The sequence below is a fragment of the Cydia strobilella genome, chromosome Z (genome assembly GCF_947568885.1).
Source record: "Cydia strobilella chromosome Z, ilCydStro3.1, whole genome shotgun sequence".
Lineage (NCBI taxonomy): Eukaryota > Metazoa > Arthropoda > Insecta > Lepidoptera > Tortricidae > Cydia > Cydia strobilella.
This window is the reverse complement of record NC_086068.1, coordinates 38,810,782-38,833,781: the sequence shown is the minus strand read 5'-3', so window position 1 is coordinate 38,833,781 and position 23,000 is coordinate 38,810,782. Positions and strand designations below refer to the sequence as shown.

At 38.2% G+C, this 23,000-nt stretch overlaps 1 protein-coding gene across 1 annotated transcript; it reads left to right on the top strand.

Moving 5' to 3' along the window:
* The first annotated feature begins 947 nt into the window (after window positions 1–947).
* On the top strand, window positions 948–22,697 carry LOC134754939 (small ribosomal subunit protein eS8). The gene is made up of 6 exons (XM_063691421.1): window positions 948–1,097; window positions 1,331–1,437; window positions 1,657–1,756; window positions 10,043–10,218; window positions 15,074–15,203; window positions 22,553–22,697. Exons 1-6 carry the CDS (start codon window positions 1,094–1,096, stop codon window positions 22,660–22,662), a joined length of 627 nt encoding a protein of 208 aa, XP_063547491.1. The 5' UTR covers window positions 948–1,093; the 3' UTR covers window positions 22,663–22,697.
* The last annotated feature ends 303 nt before the right edge of the window (window positions 22,698–23,000 follow it).

Sequence of the window (23,000 nt, the reverse complement as noted above, 5' to 3'; positions counted from 1 at the left end):
TAGTACTGGCGTGGGCTTCCAATTTAGCGCACCGAACCTTTAAAACGGTGCGATCCTACCTTACAGACTGCCGCACACGTGCGCCAGAGTTGCCAAGTGTCCCATATTTCCATGCTTTTCATTTTTTTCATGGATCAGTCTGTAAGATAGGATCGCACCGTTTTGACGGTTCGGTGCGCTAGTGTGGAAGCCAAGCCAGTACTACCTATTCCTAGAACTGCTCCAAGGTCGCGGTGCGGTGCGATGGTGTGTTACGCCCTTTACACACGATCGAAAGTGCGCCGGACCGCACCAAGGTCACGGTCCGGTGCGGCCGTCTGTAAACTTTTATTATAGTTGGTCAAACCAAATTGTAAGTAAATAATAACAAAAAAAACTATAATCATCCTGTTCTTTTGGGTGCTAGTATTAGAGAGGGAGAGAATCATACTATTTTTGTCTTACATTAGTACTAGCGCCCAAAAGAAAAGGATGTGTATAGTTTTTTTATTCTTATTTACTGACAATTTGGTTTGACCAACTATATTGACATTTTCAGTAAAGGCGCGAGCTTTTTTTAATAGAAAGACGTGTATCTGGCTGATATTTGTTAAATCCAAATACTATCGAATTCCTTTTTTGAAAGGTCGCGTTGACTTTCAATTATTACATTTATAACATTTCTCTGATTTAGTAGATTTCAGTGAAATAGTTTCAAATTATTACTATTAATTAGTCAGATTTGCAGTGATTGTGAACACAATTGTGATTTAATTTAAGTTCCGAGTTCAATTATGGTTTCTTTCCGATAAACCACAATTCAAGATAGTGAAGTATTCATATTTGAAAAGGGCGCCTTTCTTTGCGGTCCTTAACCCCACCTTAACGTACTAATTAATGTCTTCGAAAGAATACTTATTTGTTACAATTTATTATAAAAACTGTCGAAAAAAAGTACACATTTCTTATTTCTGCAATCCAATACCGGAGTGCCTAAAAAAACCCGTGTGATAGCGCCGTTATAGAAGTAATATACCATAGACTACAGACTCGACGAAGTAGAGTTGGTTCCGTCAAACTTGCCACTTATCCTTTCTTTCGCGATCCAGCAAAGATGGGTGAGTGCCTCCGTGTATTTTTATATTTAATCTCTTATAATCTCGTGTTTCTTATTTCAATTTTGTTTAAAGAGCGGTGTAAAATGTGACATTAATTCCTTTACGTATTTTGTATATATATTTTCGCTTTTAGACAATAATCACTACGTGAATTCATGCCGGATCCTGTAGCTTTACTGCTGCAAGTCGTTAGTGTATATTCTGTTTTAAGTGAGTGTTATCCGTTTTATCAGGTATCAGTCGTGATCATTGGCATAAGAGAAGAGCCACTGGCGGCAAACGTGCGCCCATTCGTAAGAAAAGGAAGTATGAGTTGGGTCGCCCTGCAGCCAACACTAAGGTAAGGATTGTGTTAATTAATCTATTTTGAATGCCAAGCCAATAAAGACATATATTTTAAAAGTTACAGTGATGTGCCTTGATAAGTACTTATTTGTTAATTGCAGTTGTTTTGTATATTATAACCTATAAAAGTGTACATGTGACTTAATAATTGTCGTAGTGATATGTGCACTAAAGTGGATACCGTTATGTTAAACGCTAGTTTCGTTAATTGCAGCTTGGCTCCCAGCGTATTCATGTAGTGCGCTCGCGTGGTGGCAACGTGAAATATCGGGCCCTGCGCCTTGACACGGGCAACTTCTCCTGGGGATCTGAGTGTAAGTTAAGTTATCCATGCTATTAGCACATTTCGCTTGTCCATGCTGCGCTGACCCATTATCATTTATTATCATATGCTAATCTATAATAAGGTTCAAATTATGTGGCCGCCAACTTGATGCTACTTTACTTCTTATGATCGCAAGGCATTAAAAGCAAGGTTTGCAAAAGAAAGTTTACATAGCGCCCTGAATATTCATAATCCATTTGTCTCAATCATCTGGAAACCTTGCCGGCTTGCCGGTTTCGTGGCTATAACGGCCTCCTAGCTTAGATAGTAGTGTCACTGCCTAGTGCATATGCTGGAGGCCTAGTGTAACCATGGGTTCCAAATTTTTTTTTTTCTGTAGTATTTATATATTAGACATTTTGTTATCACTGTAGGTTATTGTAAGTGCCCAGGAGCACCTGAGGGACAAATGTTTCAAGTCATAGGAACTTTAGCTTAAAAATAAAAACAACAAATTACTTGAATTATTAATCAAAATGTGGTTACTGTTTAAAATTGTATGCATTGTGAAGAAAATTACACAAGTGGGTTGCAGAACTGAAGCTTGGTTTTTAGGGTTCCCATACCCAAAGGGTAAAAATGGGACCCTATTACTAAGACTCTGCTGTCCGTCTGTCTGTCAGCAGGCTGTATCTCATGAACCGTGATAGCTAGACAGTTGAAATTTTCACAGATGGTGTATTTCTTTTGCAGCTATAACATCAAATACTAAAAAGTACGGAACCCTCGGTGGGCGAGTCCGACTCGCACTAGGCCAGATTTTTTCAATGCACTATACTTGTAGAGTGTGTTCCACTCTCAGTCAATTGGTCAGTTTACTGGTTGTTGAGAGCTGGGAATGAATAGGAGCCGGATTTACATTAGAATACCTTCTAACATGTTCCCTGGTTGCCCCCAATGTTAGGTCATAAAGCTTTTTTTTAGGAGTCTGTGCTTCCACTATGGGTTCACAACTTCAAAGTGAAAGCATACTTTGACATGTCTTTGTCTTATCATTTTGTACGGGGACAGTGAACAGGGGTCAGGTTAAGTTACCACTGGCAGTGCCGGCCCGAGTCCTTGATCAGCATAGAGCGAAATCGGGTTTTGACGCCCTTCGTTGAAGCTTTTTACCCAAAAGCAAAACGAACCGTATTTTGGGCCCGCGTCACACTCGCGTCTTTTTTAACTTATTTTTTTTTTCTCATTTGCCATTTTGGCGCCCCCCTTGCCATCCGGCGCCTAGAGCGGCCGCTCCACTCGCTCTACCCTAGATCCGGCCCTGACCACTGGTAACTGAATACAATTCAAGTTGTATAAATGCCACGAGAATAGTTATGTTGTAATAGTTATGGTGCCAAAGTGCATGTGTTAACTTTATTTGCCGCCGCGTCAATGAAGTAGTAGTCAAATGTCAAAAATTGCACATAAACAAACCTGACCAAAACCACGACTTGTTATGAAGTGGTGGGGTGTGGGGCACGGAACTGTGGGGTATTCCAATCATGTCAATGCTGGCAAAAAGGTTAATGATATTCATTATTCAAAAAGTAATATTGGCCTTGCTTGACCATTGTCTTTTTTCATGGGCACAAATAGTTTTTTTGTACAACAGGTACAGTCGAAGCCAAAAATATATATCCAGACAAATTGTTCAAAAATATGTGAACACGACTTTATTGTCTAAGGTGTAAGAGCGTACACATATTTTTGAAACTTTGGGAATGTATATATATTTATGCCCTTGACTGTACAGTCAAAGAATTTGTCTGATCCATTTCTTACCTTGTCACAGTGACAATCAATGTGAAAGTCGCTAGAGACCTCATACTATGTCACTGTGACAAAGTACAAAATGGGTAGGCAATTAAATTGATTGAGTGTACATAATAAGTGTTCTTGATGTCCAAGGGCATAAGTTCAAAACAGGCTTGTTTGAGGCTTAAGACCTTATTAACAATTTAACAGCAGCAGTTTTGTTATCGTCCGCTCAGCGCTTGAGCGGGCGTCCTGAGTGTCTATCTCCACTTCCTGGACCTCTACCCTGTCACTCGTTTCGCCCATCTTTGAAATTGAAATTGAAATCATTTATTGCATATCACATAGCAGGTACAGGTGTTCTTAAATATAAGCTGTTCATGTGACGCCCTGTTAGGGCACGGCAACATAGTTTCACATAGGGAAACCTACTTATTCAATCTAAAATTATACATATTATTTATCCATCCTTCCCATCCTTCACAACACCTGACCAAATGTTGGGAACAGGGCTGCGTGCCTCAAGACATGCGCGTCGCTAATATCGTCACTCTTTACAAAGGCAAAGGCGACCGCGGTGATTGCAATAATTACCGTGGAATATCCCTGCTTAGCATCGTCGGCAAAGCTTTTGCTAGGGCCACCTTGGCTAAACTACAAAAGCTAGCTGACCGCGTATATCCAGAGGCACAATGCGGCTTTCGGACCCAACGGTCAACTGTCGATATGATATTTTCGCTTAGACAGTTACAGGAAAGGTGTAGGGAGCAAAAGAGTTCTGTAGTCGCTTTTGTCGACCTTAACAAGGCCTTTGACACTGTGAGCAGAGAGGGGCTATACTCGGTTCTTGTCAGTATTGGTTGCCCTCCAAAGCTCCTGAAGATAGTAAAATCATTCCACGAGGGTATGGAAGCCACAATCCTACAGGCGTTCGACAAGGTTGTGTATTGGCACCTACTCTCTTCGGAATATTCTTTTCTGTACTCTTGAAGGTTGCTTTTGGAGACGAACTACAGGGCATACACCTGTACACAAGATCCGACGGTCAGATGCATAACTTAACGAGGCTTAAGTCCAAACGCCAAAGAGCGAACTTATTTGTAGACAGCCTTCTCTTCGCTGACGATGCTGCTTTCGTCGCTCACAGTGAGTCTCAGCTGCAGACAATCATGGACCAATTTTCAAAAGCCTGTGACCTCTTTTCCATGTCCATTAATGCCAAGAAAACCGTCATACTAGCGCAAGGGTGTTCAGCACAGCCAAAGATCATGCTTAACGGCGCGCCTCTCGAGGTGGTCAGCAAGTTTTGTTACCTTGGCTCGCTTGTATCGAGCAATCTCTCGCTTGACGCGGAGATCGACTCTCGCATCGGCAGAGCAGCCACTACGTTCGGGAGGCTCCGTGCAAGGGCTTGGGACAACAATCATCTCACGGTAAAAACGAAAATGCTTATTTACCAAGCGTGTGGTCTAAGCACACTTCTGTACGGAGCGGAATCCTGGACTACTTACACAAAACAAGAACGCCGGCTGAACACCTTTCACATGCGCTGTCTGCGGAGCATACTTGGCATCACAGGGAAGGATCGCGTGACAAACGAGTCTGTTCTAAGCCAGGCACAGTTCCCTAGTATCACAGCCATACTAAAGAAGAGACGACTGAGGTGGCTTGGGCATGTGCATCGTATGGAACGGACTCGTTTACCACGTCAAATCCTGCTAGGAGAGATTGCAGACGCAAAAAGACCGGTCGGGCGGCCAATGCTGCGCTTTAAAGATTGTATCAAGCGTGATATGGTTGCCTTTAATATCCCATGCAACCAATGGCAGAAACTGGCCGAAGACCGACCCATGTGGCGTCGTGTTGTCCATGATGGCCAATCCAAGCATGACGATGCCTGGTTTACCTATTTGAAAGAAAAACGCTTGGGGCGCCACGAGCAGGCCTCCAACCCCCGCCCACCTGGGGGAGCATACACCTGCCGCGTGTGTGGACGAGGGATCCTCTCCCGCATAGGGCTACACAGCCACGAACGCAAGTGTCGTTACCGGGATGCTGCTTAAAACATCTGGCACAGATGAAAAGGCCTATTATATATTATTTACATATGTGCCTAATAATTAATTAATTATTTTACATTCAAATAATATTTGCCATGCACAATATAATTTACAATTACAATTAATTTACGATCACGAGTATCACAAAAGAGATATGATTTATCTTCAAAAAATTCTCTAGTATTATAGTAACATTTATTTAAGAGAAATGTTTTTAGTTTCTTGCTAAACAGGCTTAATTTACTCTCGTTTTTAATGTTATTTGGGAGGTGATTATATATTTTTATTGACATATAGTGTGGGCTAGATGAACAGTATCAGTTTAGAAAAGGGAAGTTTCAGTTTATTTAAATTTCGGTCGTTTCTTTTGGGTAGTTTTTCAGGAGAATATAGTTTGCTATGTCTATGTCTTGAGCTATCATAGCGTGCAATGTGTCCTGCCCATCTCCACTTTATTTCTTGACGTATTGTAATGCATCAATAACTTTGGTTCTTTCCCAGGTGTCCTTGTTTTTGATCTTGTCTTTTATCTTGACATTGAGTAGGCTTCTCTTCATAGCTCTCTGACAAACTGAAATTTTTTGAGCATTTTTTTCTGTTAAACTCCATGTCTGGCAACTGGCTAGCGTAAGTCAATGTCGGTAGAATACCCGAGTCCATAAGTGTCTTTTTAAGTGATATGGGAATTTTTGATTTAAACAAATGCTTTAGTGACCAGTAGCGTTTCCAACTCGATGTTATGCGCCTCTATTTCTGCTGTGTCTGTATCCAATAATGATATTAGTTTTCCAAATGGCCGCCATAAAATTAAAGATGGCCGACGTAGGAGTTGGTTCCTATCAAAATCTTAAAGCTTATGGACCTATAAGATAAAAAGTACCTGAAAATTTTTTTGTCCACATTATCACCTGAAACTGCCCTACAAGTGGTTTAAATAGACGCTATTCTAATACCTTTATTTTTCCATCCAATATTTTGCAGAATAAGTTTCAATACTGCAATAAATATTTTTGGTGACAATGGATCTCCTTGTCGGACGCCTCTCCCTATTTGAAAGTGTGGCCCTAATTTGTCTAGCTTTACTCAGCTTTTACAATTGTCACATAACCTTACAAAAATCTATAATGTAATAACATTAAAGTACATATTTTACCTACTAAAACAGATCAGAAAATTCTCATAGTAAAATTTGTTGTTATAATGCTGGTCATTTCCTACGGTTTCTGGACGCATTTTAGAGCACTAATGATATGTGCGTAGATAAAAAATCATAAAAAAATAAGTATTCATTTGTTTTTTAAAATCCGGCAGACAAGAATGGAGCGGGGACCGGAAAATCCCTCTTAGTCTAACCCGTTCGTATAAAAATACCGCAAATCGATGTACAGGTTAGCCGTTTGGCAACACACATACCAAAACAAAACAAAATTTTTGACCCGCAGTTCCTAAAAAAATTTCGCTGCGGGGGGGAGTTAGAGATGGGTAGGGGTGAGTAAATACTGAGTATTTACTCAGTATTTACTCAAAGCATGCAGTAAATACTAGTATTTACTCATTTTGGTGAGTAAAAACGATTATTTACAAAATTTCAATATTTTGGTGAGATTTTAGTACTAAATTGGTTTTTATTTAATTGTGTTAACGTATATTAATGATATTTATGTTATAAGAAGCTTATTACGCTTAGTTTTTGGCAAAAAGGTGATTATCAGTGAGAGGTAATTTGGAATTTAGCGGATATAGACGTGATAAAGTATAGTTAACAATTTTGTTTTAAATAAGAAGGTACTTAATTACTTTCAAAGTTACTTATTTACTTACGTTCTAGATAAGTGCATGTTGCAAGCTGATTCACATATTATACAGTTTTTAACCAGTTCTTTATTAAAATAAAACTGCGACGAAAATACTTTACAATATAGCTCTTACCAGATAGCGCGGCGATTGTTACATAGTATGTATAGTAGTTCTTACCGCTAACTCTTTGTCTATTGTAAGTAAAACCGCACGTGCTACTACCTGCAAAAAAGGTTCGGTCATTGGCATATAATTCTAATAGGGTATTTGACTACTAGTCAAATCAGTTTCTTTTTTCGAACTGTCGAAACGATTTTGCTACTATGGAATTTATATGAAACACTAGCATGTGACGTCACAATCAAATTACCTACTCTTTATTATTTTATACGGGCTTTAAAATAGAAATTGTGTCTAAAAATAACTGTTGTCTACGTTTCTCTATTAATCTTCTGGTGCTTTATTTTATGCATGGTGTAAAATAATTAATTTTAAATACAGTCAAATACGCTATTGGCTTATCAATATTCGGGAATCTAAAATATGAAACACGAACTTTCATTGGGCATATAATAATATAATTTGGCTGTGTACAATATTTTAGCGCCCATAATTTATATGAGCCTCAAATATATAGCCGTTTTCTTTTTAAAATGTGTTCTCCTCCTCCTCCTTGCATCGGTTACCTCATCACAGAGGGTCGTGGTCACTTCTAGGTAACTTCTAGCTTCTCTTGGACAATTTGCCACCACTTCTTTCTGTCTGTCGCCGAGTGTAGGGCACCGTGGAGCGTTACATCAAGGGCTGAGCGAATTTGGTCTGTTCACCGCATTGGGCTCCTGCGTCTCGGCTTATCGCCTTTGATTTTACCAGTGATTACCAGCTTTTCCAGGTTATCACTGTCTTTCCTGGCAATGTGGCCAAAATTCATAAAAATACAACTCATATTTATTAATTTAAGGCTCCGTTTTTGTTGCCAATTTATTAATTCAAGTACCCATGGCCAAAATGGTTACTGAATGGGACCCACGGAACACCATAGACGGTGCAGGCCGGGGTTCAGGCAGACCGAAAAGGAGATGGCGGGACGACTTGGACGCATTCTACCCCAAATGGTGGGAAAATGCCGATGACAGGGTCGAATGGAAAAAACGAGGGAAGGCCTTTGCCCAGCACTGGGACACCAAAGTAGGCTAACTAAAAATAAAAAAGCACCCATTTCTATTTTATTTATTTATTTTTATTTAAAAAACTGTCTTTGAATTTAGCGCGGAGCAGGTACCAGGGCCTCATGAGTTACTAGGAGGTGTCGTTGACCAACCCGCCCGGCGGCCGTGGCGCGTACGAGTATGAAGGTATCACGGGTCGCGGCAGCTCGCGTATCTTAGCTGTATACTTTAGGTTTTGGTTTGGTTTGGTGGTATGATTCCACTAGTTGAAAGTATTTTTTTTTTATCAATAGTGATATAACCAAGCTTTTCAATCTCGTACCTTAGTTAAGCAACTCAGCAAGCTTCGTTGCTTAAACACGGTACTCGACTGAAAAGCTCTCTATTATATCACGATTGTATAAAATACTATTAACTATTAAAATTTGATTAATATGAAAGTTTCTTTTTTTTCTCGCAAGTGTGTTGAAAAACGTCGTATGAAATGCGTGTGCATTGGTCATTACACACATCGGCTTTCTTATTGCGCGCTCGCTTACAGCTCGCGCGCACAATATCGGCTCGTGTGTGATGACCAACTTAGCACACTTGTATCATCATAATGTACTATTTCAACACACTTGCTCAAAACGACGTTTTTATTCCACCGATTTTTGACTCATAATCCTAGATACGCGTGCTTTTTCATTATATTATCCGACTGAGTTAAGCAAGTAACTGATTGCTAATAATATGCATGGAAACGAAGCCTTCTTTAATTGGTCGGACTGGCGGGCACCGGCGCCTTCCGACCGCCTGCTGCGGCCGGGGCGAGGGGCAGCCGGCAGTATGACAGATTTTAGACTTACTGTTTTACCAATTAAAATTTGATTAATATGAAAGTTTCTTTTTTTCCTCGCAAGTGTGTTGAAAAACGTCGTATGAAACGCGTGTGCATTGGTCATTACACACATCGGCTTTTTTTACTGCGCGCTCGCTTACAGCTCGCGCGCACAATATCGCCTCGTGTGTGATGACCAACTTGGCACACTTGTATCACAATGTACTATTAGCTTGGTTTTGCGCATGTTCATGCTACATGCGATGTGAATGATTGATATAAAACGATTTTTGTTGTTGAAATAATATGAATCGTCTAAAGTAATTTATATAGTCTGTCAAAAAAACTTTGCCAATATAAAAAGGCGCGAAATTCACATTTTCTTTGGGACGAAAACCCTTTGCGCCTACATTTGTTTAAATTTGCCCCTTCTTTCTACTGACTGAAATGGCTTGACAGACTAGCTAAATGTGTACCTGTAGGCTTAGCACAAGAGCGCCGCGCGTAGTATCGCCCAAAGGTGCCAAATTAATGGCTACATATGTGTAATTTATATGTAAACGAGGGTGTATTACGATATGTTAGGCCATCACTATTTATTTGACGCTGACTATAACAAGTACATGCAAGCCCTCTTGCCCTAAGTTGTACTTAGCTATATCGATTGTAATTTGATTTGTACTTTGTTTTAGGTTCCACCCGAAAGACTCGCATCATTGATGTTGTGTACAATGCGTCTAACAATGAATTGGTGCGTACTAAAACGCTGGTGAAGAACGCCATTGTTGTGGTGGACGCGACTCCCTTCCGTCAGTGGTACGAGTCACACTACTTGTTGCCGCTAGGCAGGAAGAAGGGTGCTAAACTAGTAAGTATGGAGATAGTTTACATTAACTATTTGTAATAAAATAAATAACATCCCGTTTGTGTTAAATAATTGCGTCGCGGCAATTAGGCATGACAAATTTTGAAAAACTGTCCTATAATGTTAAGAATTATATAGTTATTTGTTATACAAGGGTGCAAAGTTGTATTTTACCCGCGAGTGTGGAATTGAAACATGAGTAAGCGAAAGGATTCCATAGTTGAACCACGAGCGAAGCGAGTGGTTCTAAAATAGAATCCTGAGCGTAGCGAGTGTTTCAACACACGAGAAGTAAAATACATTTGCACCCGTGTGTAACACAAAACTTTTCCCCTCACTATAGCGAGGAAAATGCAACATCCACAGGCGTTAGATCATCTTCATCACTGGAATCACTATTTTTTTAACGATATTATAACAGAAAACACTAGAAAATCTGATTTTTACGTGAGTCGGTGAGAAAAACAGTAAAAATTTTGTTGACAATGTTGACATTTCTGTTCTGACGTATGAAATGTCAACGATGCGTTTTGAAATTGCATCGACTCAACTTGTGCGTTCAGAATTTCATTTAACATCATTATAAAAAATCTAACGTTTCTTATGGAATTTTAAGGTTTATGACTTAAAATTATTAAATAAAGCTAAATTTGGTATTTTTTATTAGATTCTTAAACCATTAATTTAATGATAATTAATATCGAACGAACCATTATTATGAGCGTTTTACGTTCTGTTATCTGTCAAGCTACTTAATCACGCTCCATCCAAGGTCAAATTACTTTCCCCACTAGTGGATAAAATGCGTTTTTCCCCGCTTGTTTTAAAGGATAATAGACGGATTTCCAGCTAGTGAGGGGAAAAATTATTTACGAGGGTTGATCCGTATGCACCACCCCTAACCCTCTTACAATGAAACTACATTCAAGATTTATATTTTATTTTTCTACATAGTCTCCCTCAACACTAATACACTTATTCCATCGGTGCTCCAGCATTTCAATAGCCTCCTGAAAAAAAATATGTCCGACCTCTGAAAACCACTCCTCCACAACAGATATCACCTCTTGATTGTCCAAAAACTCTTTTTCCACGTAAAAATTCCATTAATTTTGGGAATAGCCTGTAGTCGCTGGGGGCCAAGTCAGGCGAATACGGTGGGTGCTCCACCAATTCGAAGCCTGCTTGGTGTATGGCAGCCTTAGCGACACAGGATGTATGGACGGGAGCATTGTCTTGGTGGAAGAGTACGCCACTTGTCAACTTGCCCCGGCGTTTCTCTTTAATAGCCTCCCGCAATTTTAGAATAAAGTTTGCATAATAGGCCCCTGTAATAGGCTCTCCCTTTTTCAAATAGTCAGCCAGGATTATTCCTTGAGCATCCCAGAATACAGACAGCATAACCTTTCCTGCAGACGATGCCACTTTAAATAGGCTATTTGACTAATTTTTGAAAATGGTTTTAATTTATTGTTTATGACTTAATAATTACACTACATTGATATTTCCGTGAAATTTACTGTATTAAATATAAAAAAAAACAATGTTAAAGTTTATTTATTTTGAACGCGCCTTAAACGCTGTTTTTGCAAAGGGGCTAATCACGTGACACGTGTGACGTCACACGCGAGTAAACTCGGTCAATGACCTTAGTAAATCTTATGGTTTATGTGCATTGAATTGATTATTTCACTGTAAAATGGTATATAAATGGTGTATAGTGCCGCAATGTTCAAGTACGACTATAAAAAATGACCCAAAAATGAAAAGAGACCCAAAGAGCATTTTAACGCATACAAATGTTTTGATGTGTAAAGACCACTTCGATGTAAGTAATATTTAACTGTAAATAAATATGGTAATTAAAGCAGCGGATTTTGTTATTTAACGAAACAAGATCTAGGTATTTAATGTATTACTACATAACCTCATAACATAGCTCTTTCAGCATTTTTTCTTTCAAACTAAAGTGCAGTATGGAGATATTATTCTCGTCATCGTATTTTATTTATATATATATCGTCGTCGTATTCGTATCATCGAAATCGAAATGTTCGTAAATAAACAATTTCTACGTATACTCACACGGCTTTTTTTACATTTCTAAGTTCCGCAGCATAGTAATCCGGATTATCTTTAAAGAAAAGTGCAACTATTAATGCGTCTGTCTGGTAGGTTGCGCTATCAGCTTTCACATATTTCGGCTCCATTTTGAGATTCTTATGAATAATATGCGGATAAATCGGAATATATCAGAAAACTGTGGAACAATAACTAAAATTAACTAAATACAAATAAAACAGTTAAAACACTCAAGGCAATCAAGAATTTTTACACGCGTGTGACGTCATCCGAGCGTTGACCAATCACAGAGCGTTCGTCCCTGATGAAATTTCAAAAAATATTAAATTTTCTTTCCTTTATTTTCCAAAAAATAAACATAATTTACATTCAAATATAGTGAAATATACTTTATTAGTTTATTATCTTTCAGGATGACAGCAATTCGTTATATATTTTTAATGTTGTCAAATACCCTATTTACGTGGTGGCGGAGAACCACTGTTTCCACTGCTTACTTTGAATTTTAGTTTCGGGATCATAGTGATGTGCCCAAGACTCGTCCATGGTTACGTATCTATAGAGAAAATTATCTTTATTTGCTTGGTACATATCCAACAGACGCTGGCAAATCAATACTCTATGTCTTTTCTGATCAATAGCCAACATTCGTGGCACCCATCTTGCACTGATCTTGTTCATACCCAATTCTATAAAGTAAGTATCTGTTGCACTACATGATATGACAAGCCAGTCTCTTCAAGAATTTGCCTGATACGTATTCGCCGGTCTTGTAACACCATATCGTGAACTTTATTAATGTTTTGGTCTGTAGTGACCGTTACAGGTGGTCCACCGCCATGTTGGTTTTCACAACTTGATCTTCCGCACTTAAACTCTCGACACCAACGTTTCACTATGTCATAGGATACTGCACACTCCCCTACAGTTGCCACAATATCTTGATGGATTTGAGTTGGTGTAAAATATTTTTTTTGTAGATATTTTATTACCACCCTGCTCGACTGGATCCATTTTCATACAAAAAACCACGACTCAACAATTACAGTAAGCTGTAGCTCAATAATAGGTCGACATTTAAAAATGTTTTATTTTTTTAATAACCTCTAAATGTCTATAAACCTACAGCAAAAAGGTTTTAATAACCAAGTGACAGCAAAGAGGTCAGGGGTGGTGCATACGGATCAACCCTCGTACTATGAATAACATATTTCTGCATTTAATAAAGGTTTAGTAGAAAAAAACTACATTTTAGTTTTTAGATTTTAAATTCGCTCCAAAACGCTAGTAAGTGTCATGGCGTCCCTAGTGACGTCAAGTTCATATAAACAAAACGCACGTTCTAGGCGTTCCTTAGAAGCTTCTTAAATAATTTGTTCAATTTATAAATTATGATTTTCATTTCATTTATTCATATACAATAATACATTGTGTTTAAATGTTTACATTATTAAATAAAACATGCCTATTTACAAATAATTTACAATTAAATAATTTCATTTACAATTATACAAAATGTCAAAATAATACAATATGTCAAAAATAAATAGCCAATAGTCAGTCGAAGCATGATTAAAAGTCAAATAATAAAAGTCAAAACGCTGTAATAATTTTTTCCAACAGAAATAATTTAAGTTTCGCTTTGAATTTCTTGTGACATGTCATAGATTTCACTCCAAAATATCGTTTTCATGTGTTTTATGTAATGTTCTTTCATTTAATGCTCGATAATTATGACTATTCTTTGCAAAATATGAGTGCATTAAAGTAGAATTGTTGGCGCGCTTTAGTTTTTTTTGTACAACTTCCACAGTTTTTGTCGAAAATTAAAAATTTAAGTTGTGACGCCTTGTTTGGGCTATTGGTTGACTGGTAGATAACGTCTACACCACATGTACATTTTTCATGATTGTACATTAGTTTCAATAAATAAATAAAAGGAAATTTTAGTAATTATTATTATTCTCTTTATTTTTCTTTCATCTTAGGCTAGGTTTTTATAATATGGATATAAAAATTAAATACAAAAACACGTAGAAATACAATATAAAATACATATAAACATATTATAAAAAACCTAACCTAGGGTGCCGCCAGCAGCTGGGCAGGGTCCAAACTGCTGGTGGTCAGGGCCGCAGAGAGAGGAACCGGCGGACTATCCGCGCCGTGTCCAAGATGACCGCCTTCTGCATCTGACCCTTGATTTGGATCTAGCGAGTCTCTCAAGGTGTTGGTCGAGACTCTTCGCTATGAGACCGTTCGCTGAAACGACTATCGGGACAATGATCGTCGAATCAACATCCCACATGGCGGTTATCTCGTGAGCCAAGTCTAGGTACTTACTGGACTTTTCCTTCTCGGCTTTCACGAGATTCTCATCATGGGGGATGGTGATGTATTATTATTATTTTGATTGTAGTAAGTTGGGTTGCACAAAATGATGATTTGCGTGTCGTTTGAAATGTGTTTGATAAATATGCAAAACTGAATTCATACAATCCTCTCAGTCTTGATTATGTTGAAAGATATAAAAAGTGCATTTTGCGAATGAAAATAAAAACCTGCCCTACCAGTCTGACCACTCGATATTGGTCATCATAACTGAGAGAGTGCCGCCTTCTGACTTGCGATTCCCAACTTACGAGTGGTAACAACTTGATGACAATGCTTGTGAATTACCCAAAAATCAGTTGGGATTTTCTGTGGTTTCAGTAATAAGAATGGTGTATAGAGTAATAAATGCTTTATACTTGTATCATATGACTATTATTTACAGACTGAAGCTGAGGATGCCATCATCAATAAGAAGCGTAGCAAGAAGACCGCCAAGAAGTACATCTCAAGACAGCGTCTCTCCAAAGTGGAAGCTGCACTAGAGGAACAGTTCCACACTGGCAGACTATTGGGCAAGTCTAATAATCAAGTCCTAGTGTTATGTCGATCCATAATATATCAAAAGAGCTCTCATCTCTCATGCAGTTTACACCTATCAATCAAGTGATTCTTGGGGAAGGGTTAGGTGTATAATTTGTTAAGGTTTACTCGTGCGAAACCGGGGCGGGTCGCTAGTATAATATAAATGAACACAACGGCTTTCATGCCAATGAGGGCTATCGTTTCTTTGCTCACCAGTTGGCGCCTCTGTTGATAATTTGTTAAGGTTTACTCGTGCGAAACCGGGGCGGGTCGCTAGTATAATATAAATGAACACAACGGCTTTCATGCCAATGAGGGCTATCGTTTCTTTGCTCACCAGTTGGCGCCTCTGTTGATGGTGGTCCAAAAGACTAAAGAACAGCTGTCAGTCATTGAAGTGCCAAGTGACATTTGACATTTCGAACTTTGCGAAGAACACCATCTACACTAGCGCCCTAGCGGCGAATTCATACGCGTTAGTCCTCATTGATGCATTCACAGAAGCATTACAGTCAAGGTATTAAATATCTATACGCCCTTACTGCCCATACATTAATAGTACGGTGGTTTTTGGTCTAGAAGTCTTCTGGAAATCGATTTTCGCTCATGTCGTCGCAAATATGGACATATTTGGTATCAGTGCATTCAGTGTGATGTCCTGAACACAAATATATGAGATGACAAGCGCGAAAGTGGTGGGGGTAGTTGCTGTGACGTCAAAAGGTCGGCAGTACAGTTATTTACTTTTTTTTTTAATCATACCATGTGGGGTATCAAATGAAAGGGCTTTGTGAGTAGATCACAAATATATAACATACTGTAACATTTTCACTACTTCGTCTTAACAAATTATTAGAAAACGTTCAAAAATTTCACAATCCACAGTTGACTTTGAACTGCTCTAAATTGAAAATGACTGAATGGATCATACCAAGTGACTGTGATAGATCATACAAATATCCTCTATATAACGTTAAACAAGTATTGCTGCTGTACTTCTTCTCGTTTGCATGTCTATCGAGTACTTCTAAGGAAAAAACGTGCCTCGAAAATCACGAAAATTTGATTCTCGGTCAGATGGCGCCACTAGTTTTGGCCTACTCTCGTATAGAGGGCGTTGACGGTTTTGTTTGTTATTTATAATTTTAACGCATATCAGTTAACCCATTCAGGGCCAGCGACTCAGCGTATGGGTCATTCTCAAACAGTTCCGCAGGGCCAGTGACTCACATGCGAGTCATGAATAAATTCTGTTTTAAAAATAAACGAAACTTAATTTGACGTAATAACCTAAGTATCATATAAGCTAGCAACCATAAGGTATATTAGGATAAAAAAATATAAACACGTTTTTTGAAATGAAAACAGGGTCTTAAATATTCAAGTTTGGTTTACTATCAGTGCAATATAGTAAAAATACTGAAATTCTAGATACATACGCGTTGCAAGCAAACAGAAAAATCCATATTTCAAAGATAACAAAAATATATATATTTCAGAAGTTATTGACATGGCTCAAGGTATGGGTCATCGTGGCCTGGCGCTAGATGTAAAAACTAAACTTTATTGGCTGGTTTTAAAGTTTATTTCATGTTGAAGCTGTTTGATATTGTATCATTTTACAACCGATTACTGTTTGGATGATGGTAAGCAACATTTTGTAGGGACCAAACCGTAGTATAATAATATTTTGTTTTGTATGAGGGGTAAGGAAACGAGGATTTTCTCCCACTGTACTTTTATGTCATAATATTTGGTGATCGTTGTATTGTATCTTACTACAGTCGCCATCAGATATATAGGAGCGGCTAAAGCGCTCATAAATATCTGAACACGCCTCTATTATCAGGCCGTTAGAGTCCGTGTTCAGATATTGTGAACACCTTGACCGCTCCAATATATCTGATGGCGACTGTACTAACAATCATGTTAAGATTCTTTTTTTTTTGTTTCAATATATAAAACAAGGCTGCTAAAACAGTCACCACTAACTAATAGGTATTGTAATAGTGTGTGACAAATATTTACAAGCTTTTAAAACATCTTCGTGGTTTCTACGGCAGATTAGAAAGTAAGTACTATACATTCTAAGTGCTCTATTGTTACTAATATTCATATAATGGCGTTTACCAAAACAAAGATAATAACCGACCAGGTGTAAGCTTATCGGACACACTTGGACAGTAAACAACTAAACAATGAATGCATCCGAGCGGCGGTATTATCTTTCATGTGGTATTTTTCACAAGAGTTCAAGAAATAATTCACCCCATCCCCCCTATTAGAGATGTATTATGGAGTAACATGGGAAATATTATTTAGTCGCGATTTATTCGTTGGCGACTTTATACTCCTCCTGTGCTGTTTAGTGATTTCTGATCGCAGACTATATTTCGTTTTCCACATGCAACTAATACTTATTTAGGGAATTGTAACAACCCCAAACGCAATTACTTTGCGTTGTTTTATCACAGATTTATCCGATTTACATAATGTACCAAAAATATGCAAAATTTTATCTCAATCGGAAATCGGGAAATTGGTCTAATTTAACTTCCATGATTTGACCCAAAAAACAACAACTAGTACTATGCCTTATGGGAAACGGTCGAAGAGATAGTTCAGATCCGGAAACCGCTACCAATTTTTAGTATGTTGTTGGGCATGGTACTGGGTCTCCAAAACTGCCGGGAGACAGCGGCGCCGACCATCTACTTCAGCGGAATGACGTCATCAAAATGACTCCCGCCTCGTTGCGAATATTGCATTTTGCACCCAAACTATGCATTACACATACACGTGTAGGGTATTAAACGAAAGCCAATGAAATATTTTATATTTCACTAATACACTATGTACCAAAATATACAATAGTTTAAGAGAAATCTAAAAATAAATAAAAATGATGAAAATAAAATTTCGATTATTTTGGTTTTTCAACCAAACCAAAAGTCGGACGTTAAAGCAATGTACTATAAAATTAAAGCTGATGTATCAAGCCATACACTGATATCAAAATAATCAAAATCGGACCAAAAGTGTGAAAATTATGCATCAAAATGTAGGTATTTGCTAGAACAAATGCATTAAAGTAAAAAAATCGAAATTGGTCATTTTCAGGATAATTCGCATAAGCTTCTAGTATGTTATTAGCAATATAAAAATGATCATAAAACTGCTGGGAGACAATCTCTATAGTGCCTGAATAACAAATAATGGCGTCATACATGTGACCGCTGCTGAAATTTGCAAAATCTAAATTATAACTATACCATGAGTCATACATACACGTGGCTATATATACATACTTTTGGTTTGGTTGAAAAACCAAAATAATCGATTTATTTTTTCATAATTTTTATTTATTTTTAAATTTATCTTAAACTATTGTATATTTTGGTGCATAGTGTATTAGTGAAATATATATTATTTTATTGGCTTTCGTTTATACCCCACACGTGTATGTGCAATGCATAGTTTGGGTGCAAAATGCAATATTCGCAACGAGGCGGGAGTCATTTTGATGACGTCATTCCGCTGAAGTAGATGGCCGGCGCCGCTGTCTTCCGGCAGTTTTGGAGACCCAGTACCATGCCCAACAACATACTAAAATTCGGTAGCGGTTTCCGGATCAACTATATTCTCATAAGGCAGTGCACTAAACAACAAACACGGCAAGTTTTAAACGTCAAACTTCTATGAAATTATGACGTTTAACTTTAACACTTGCACAGGTTGGGCTATCAAAATCGCTGCCAACTTAGCTTGGTTTGACATTAAAAGCTTGTAGAAAGTAAAAATGTTCATTCCTACAAACTGCAATAATTATTATTATTTTTGATAGGCACAGAAAAAAGGTGATTAGTAAAAATGTTGTATAATGTTGTTCAACTGGTCGGCTTCATAAGCGGCGATTTATTTACCGTTCGCGCCAGGCTCGAGACCATGAGTATCAGGATGGCGGGTGTACATCAACAAAAGGAGCTGCGGTATACGTCAGGAGTTAGTGCTAGCAATGTGCCAAATGTGCGCCAAAATTGGAGCAATGTGCTCTTTAAACTCCAGAGATATTTAAGATATAAATGACGTCCGCCAACCTGACGTCAGGTTGGCGGGCTCATTTCCAGTTCTAGCTAATGGCTGCCTACTCAAGGGTGAAAGTACTGCCTACGGTTAGTGCTCGCAATGTGCTTCCACATGTATGAAGCACGATCAAATTCAGAGAGCGGTTAAAGAGTAATATGCAATTGAATAAACATATATATATAGACGCCTGCTTATTAGAAATAGCAATATCACATCTTCATTGCGGTAGACAAAAAACATGCAGGCGCTTTACACAAAAAAGTGATCAAGGGCCAAAGGGCCTACTGAAGCCGCGAATGCCGGTTCGTAAGCCACGCGCGCTAACTCTTTCCTCCCCGCTAGCACGCACACATGGAAGCACTTCGCGGCGCACGTGAAAGTAAAGCTCCATCTAACGTTACAAAAGTTAACTATTAATTTGTAAATCTGTAAAGCTACCATGAATTGTAATATGCCATACGACTAAATAAATAAACTGCTGACGTATACCGCAGCTCCATTTTCCAATATGGCTGCGATTCCTCTAGGTCCCCAAATGTCAAATGGTGTGGACATGAAAAAATACATACCAAATACATACTGTTGTAGAGATTTCGAGGTTTATCCTATTCCGATTGTGCTAAATTTACCTACACGCATGTATAATGATAGTTAACTTTTGTAAATGGAGCTTTACTTTCACGTGCGCCGCGAAGTGCTTCCATGTGTGCGTGCTAGCGGGGAGGGAAGAGCTAGCGGGCGTGGCTTACGAACCGGCATTCGCGGCTTCAGTAGGCCCTTTGGCCCTTGATCACTTTTTTGTGTAAAGCGCCTGCATGTTTTTTGTCTACCGCAATGAAGCAATGAAGATGTGATATTGCTATTTCTAATAAGCAGGCGTCTATATATATATATTTATTCAATTGCATATTACTCTTTAACCGCTCTCTGAATTTGATTGTGCTTCATACATGTGGAAGCACATTGCGAGCACTAACCGTAGGCAGTACTTTCACCCTTGAGTAGGCAGCCATTAGATAGAACTGGAAATGAGCCCGCCAACCTGACGTCAGGTTGGCGGACGTCATTTATATCTTAAATATATCTGGATTTTAAAGAGCACATTGCTCCAATTTTGGCGCACATTTGGCACATTGCTAGCACTAACTCCTGACATATACCGCAGCTCCAATTGTTGATGTACACCCGCCATCCTGATACTCACTCGAGACCCATAAGCTGAGTCATGCGTTTTAGCTAAAAACGGTTTGTATGGTGGCCCGGCGTATTGAGTACGCTCGGCGGTTCTTGGTCATGAATGGGTTAAAGAACATGGGTCAAAATCATATAAAAATAATTAATGCAAATAAAAAAAATCATTTATCCAGATACATTTTATCGTATTTTTATAAATCTTCATTTTTAGTTTTAAAGTGTGTCCATAGATGGCATTGAATTTACAGTTGTTACAAAATCTACTATGACAGTACCGCTCTATTCTGTTATATCCTCTTTGATATACCACACCAGCTTGTAGACGCTCTTTATTCTTCTAACACGAATTGGGAGGGTTGCATTTTATCCGCCAGAGTAACAAAATCATTTCTAATTTCATTCGAATTTTGAGTTGCTTCCTCATGTGTTGACTAGAAAATTTTACTTTTACAAGTAAGTAGCGATTTTCAATTTTAAGTGAGTATTTCCCCTCACGTTGGTGAGGTAAAAAATGTTGTGTTTGACTCAGTAGAGGCAATGAGGATATAATAAGATAGAGCGGTGCTGTCAAAGTAAATTTTGTAACCACTGTAAATTCACTGCCTTCTATCGACATACTTTAAAACTAAAAATGAAGATTATACGTTAAAATGTATTTAAATATGGATAAATGATTTTTTTATTTACATTAATTATTTTTATATGATTTTGACCCATGTTCTTTCACTGGTATGCGTTAAAATTATAAATAACAAACGAAACCGTCAACGCCCTCTATACGAGAGTAGGCCAAAGCTAGTGGCGCCATCTGATCGAGAATCAAATTTTCGTGGTTTTCGGGAACCGTTTTTTTAATTAGACTGCATCCATCTATTACGGAGTTATATCTATCTTTGATAGTACTAAATAGGTAATGAATCGTGGAGTAACACTAGTTATAAATAGCTGTCATGGTCCTGTCATCCTGATGCTCACGCCGCGCCGCTTGGCGTTCGCGAGTTGTTCCATTACGATTTCACGGTCAACTCGCCTCCTTTTTTTAGTTTTATCCGATTTAGTAAATGTAAATTGTCAAAAAATAACAGCTATCTATGTTCTTCTAATAATTATCTGGTTTTATTTCGTGCATGGTTTGAAATCATTAATTTAAAAACTTACATACATATATACATACAAACATGAACGCTGAAAACATTTCACTCTCTTTTTTGGGCAGTCATGTAAAAAACAGGAAACATCTGACGCCAAAGGCACAAAAGGGGTTTTGGATATATTATCATTATTATATATTATCGATTCTTACTATTAATCTATCAACCTAGGTTTTGGCGTTAACATGTCGGTGGTAATAATTATAATTTCCAAGTCCAACCTGAACGTCCAGTCCTGTGTCACCGCTTTGGTGGTCTATGATTTGCTTCGCTACAATACGATATTTTCCTCTGGTGCCTGTAGATTATTTCCACCGCCTGTTGATAGATTGAAATATAAGCACTAAGCATAGACCAGGTTAACTCAAGATTTTAGCTTCAGTATACTACAATGAATATGATATACTATACATAGCACTTGGGATCCCATTTACCTGTATTCGTAATTACTACGATCAGAACTTTTACTATGACTGTTATATCTTAATCTAGTCTAATACTTAGCTCAAGTTCATCAGCTTTTCAGGATCCAGGAATCAGGTTCTACACACTTTGTCCACTTGCACAAACTTGTCCTTTCAACCACCATTTTCTTTTTTCTCGTCTAACCAATGGCGCCAAATGTATCTGTCAATTCTGTCATCTAAATGTTACTAGCTACAAATTTATAAGGATTAGTTCACACGACTTACCACAGGTTCGCGATGATCCGCGACAACATCCCTACATAATATTAATATGATGAAATCAAAGTTTGAATCTGCATTTCCGGCTGTTCCCGTTTTGGGGCCAGTCTAGCAGTTGTATGATCTACTTGTCATAGTTACTCTGATGTTTGAATGAAATTTTATTTGTGAAACCATATTTGTGTTGGCTCGTTGTAATGTTTGTTTGTTTGTTTAATTTAGCGTGTGTTGCAAGCCGCCCGGGCCAGTGCGGCCGCTCCGATGGTTACGTGCTTGAAGGCAAGGAGTTGGAGTTCTATCTGAGGAAGATCAAGTCCAAGAGAGCAAAATAAGGACGTTTAATGTATAAATAAAACACTAAACCACATCCATGTTGTTTCATTTATCTGCAGACATCGTATTTTTGACGTTATGCCACAGAATATATAATAGTACTACTGTACAGAAAGGACACTTCCTACAAACCCGAAGTTTGACAGCGATTCAGGGTCGAATCATGATGTCTCTTTCTAATGTATGGCACTATCCCTTTCGGCTATTTAGGCACTATATAATAGTTCTTACGAACAGATACTTATATCTCAAAGAAAACGATAATACCTACACAAAAATACAATTGAGTGACCTTCAGCGCGCCGCTCCCCGCACCGCGCGCACCAGCACAACGCTA

Bases quoted from the DNA above. Each gene is read 5' to 3' on its own strand.
- LOC134754939 (XM_063691421.1), top strand. The intron at 1,438-1,656 runs GTAAGGATTGTG...CGTTAATTGCAG, and splicing joins GCCCTGCAGCCAACACTAAG to CTTGGCTCCCAGCGTATTCA. The intron at 10,219-15,073 runs GTAAGTATGGAG...TATTATTTACAG, and splicing joins GGAAGAAGGGTGCTAAACTA to ACTGAAGCTGAGGATGCCAT.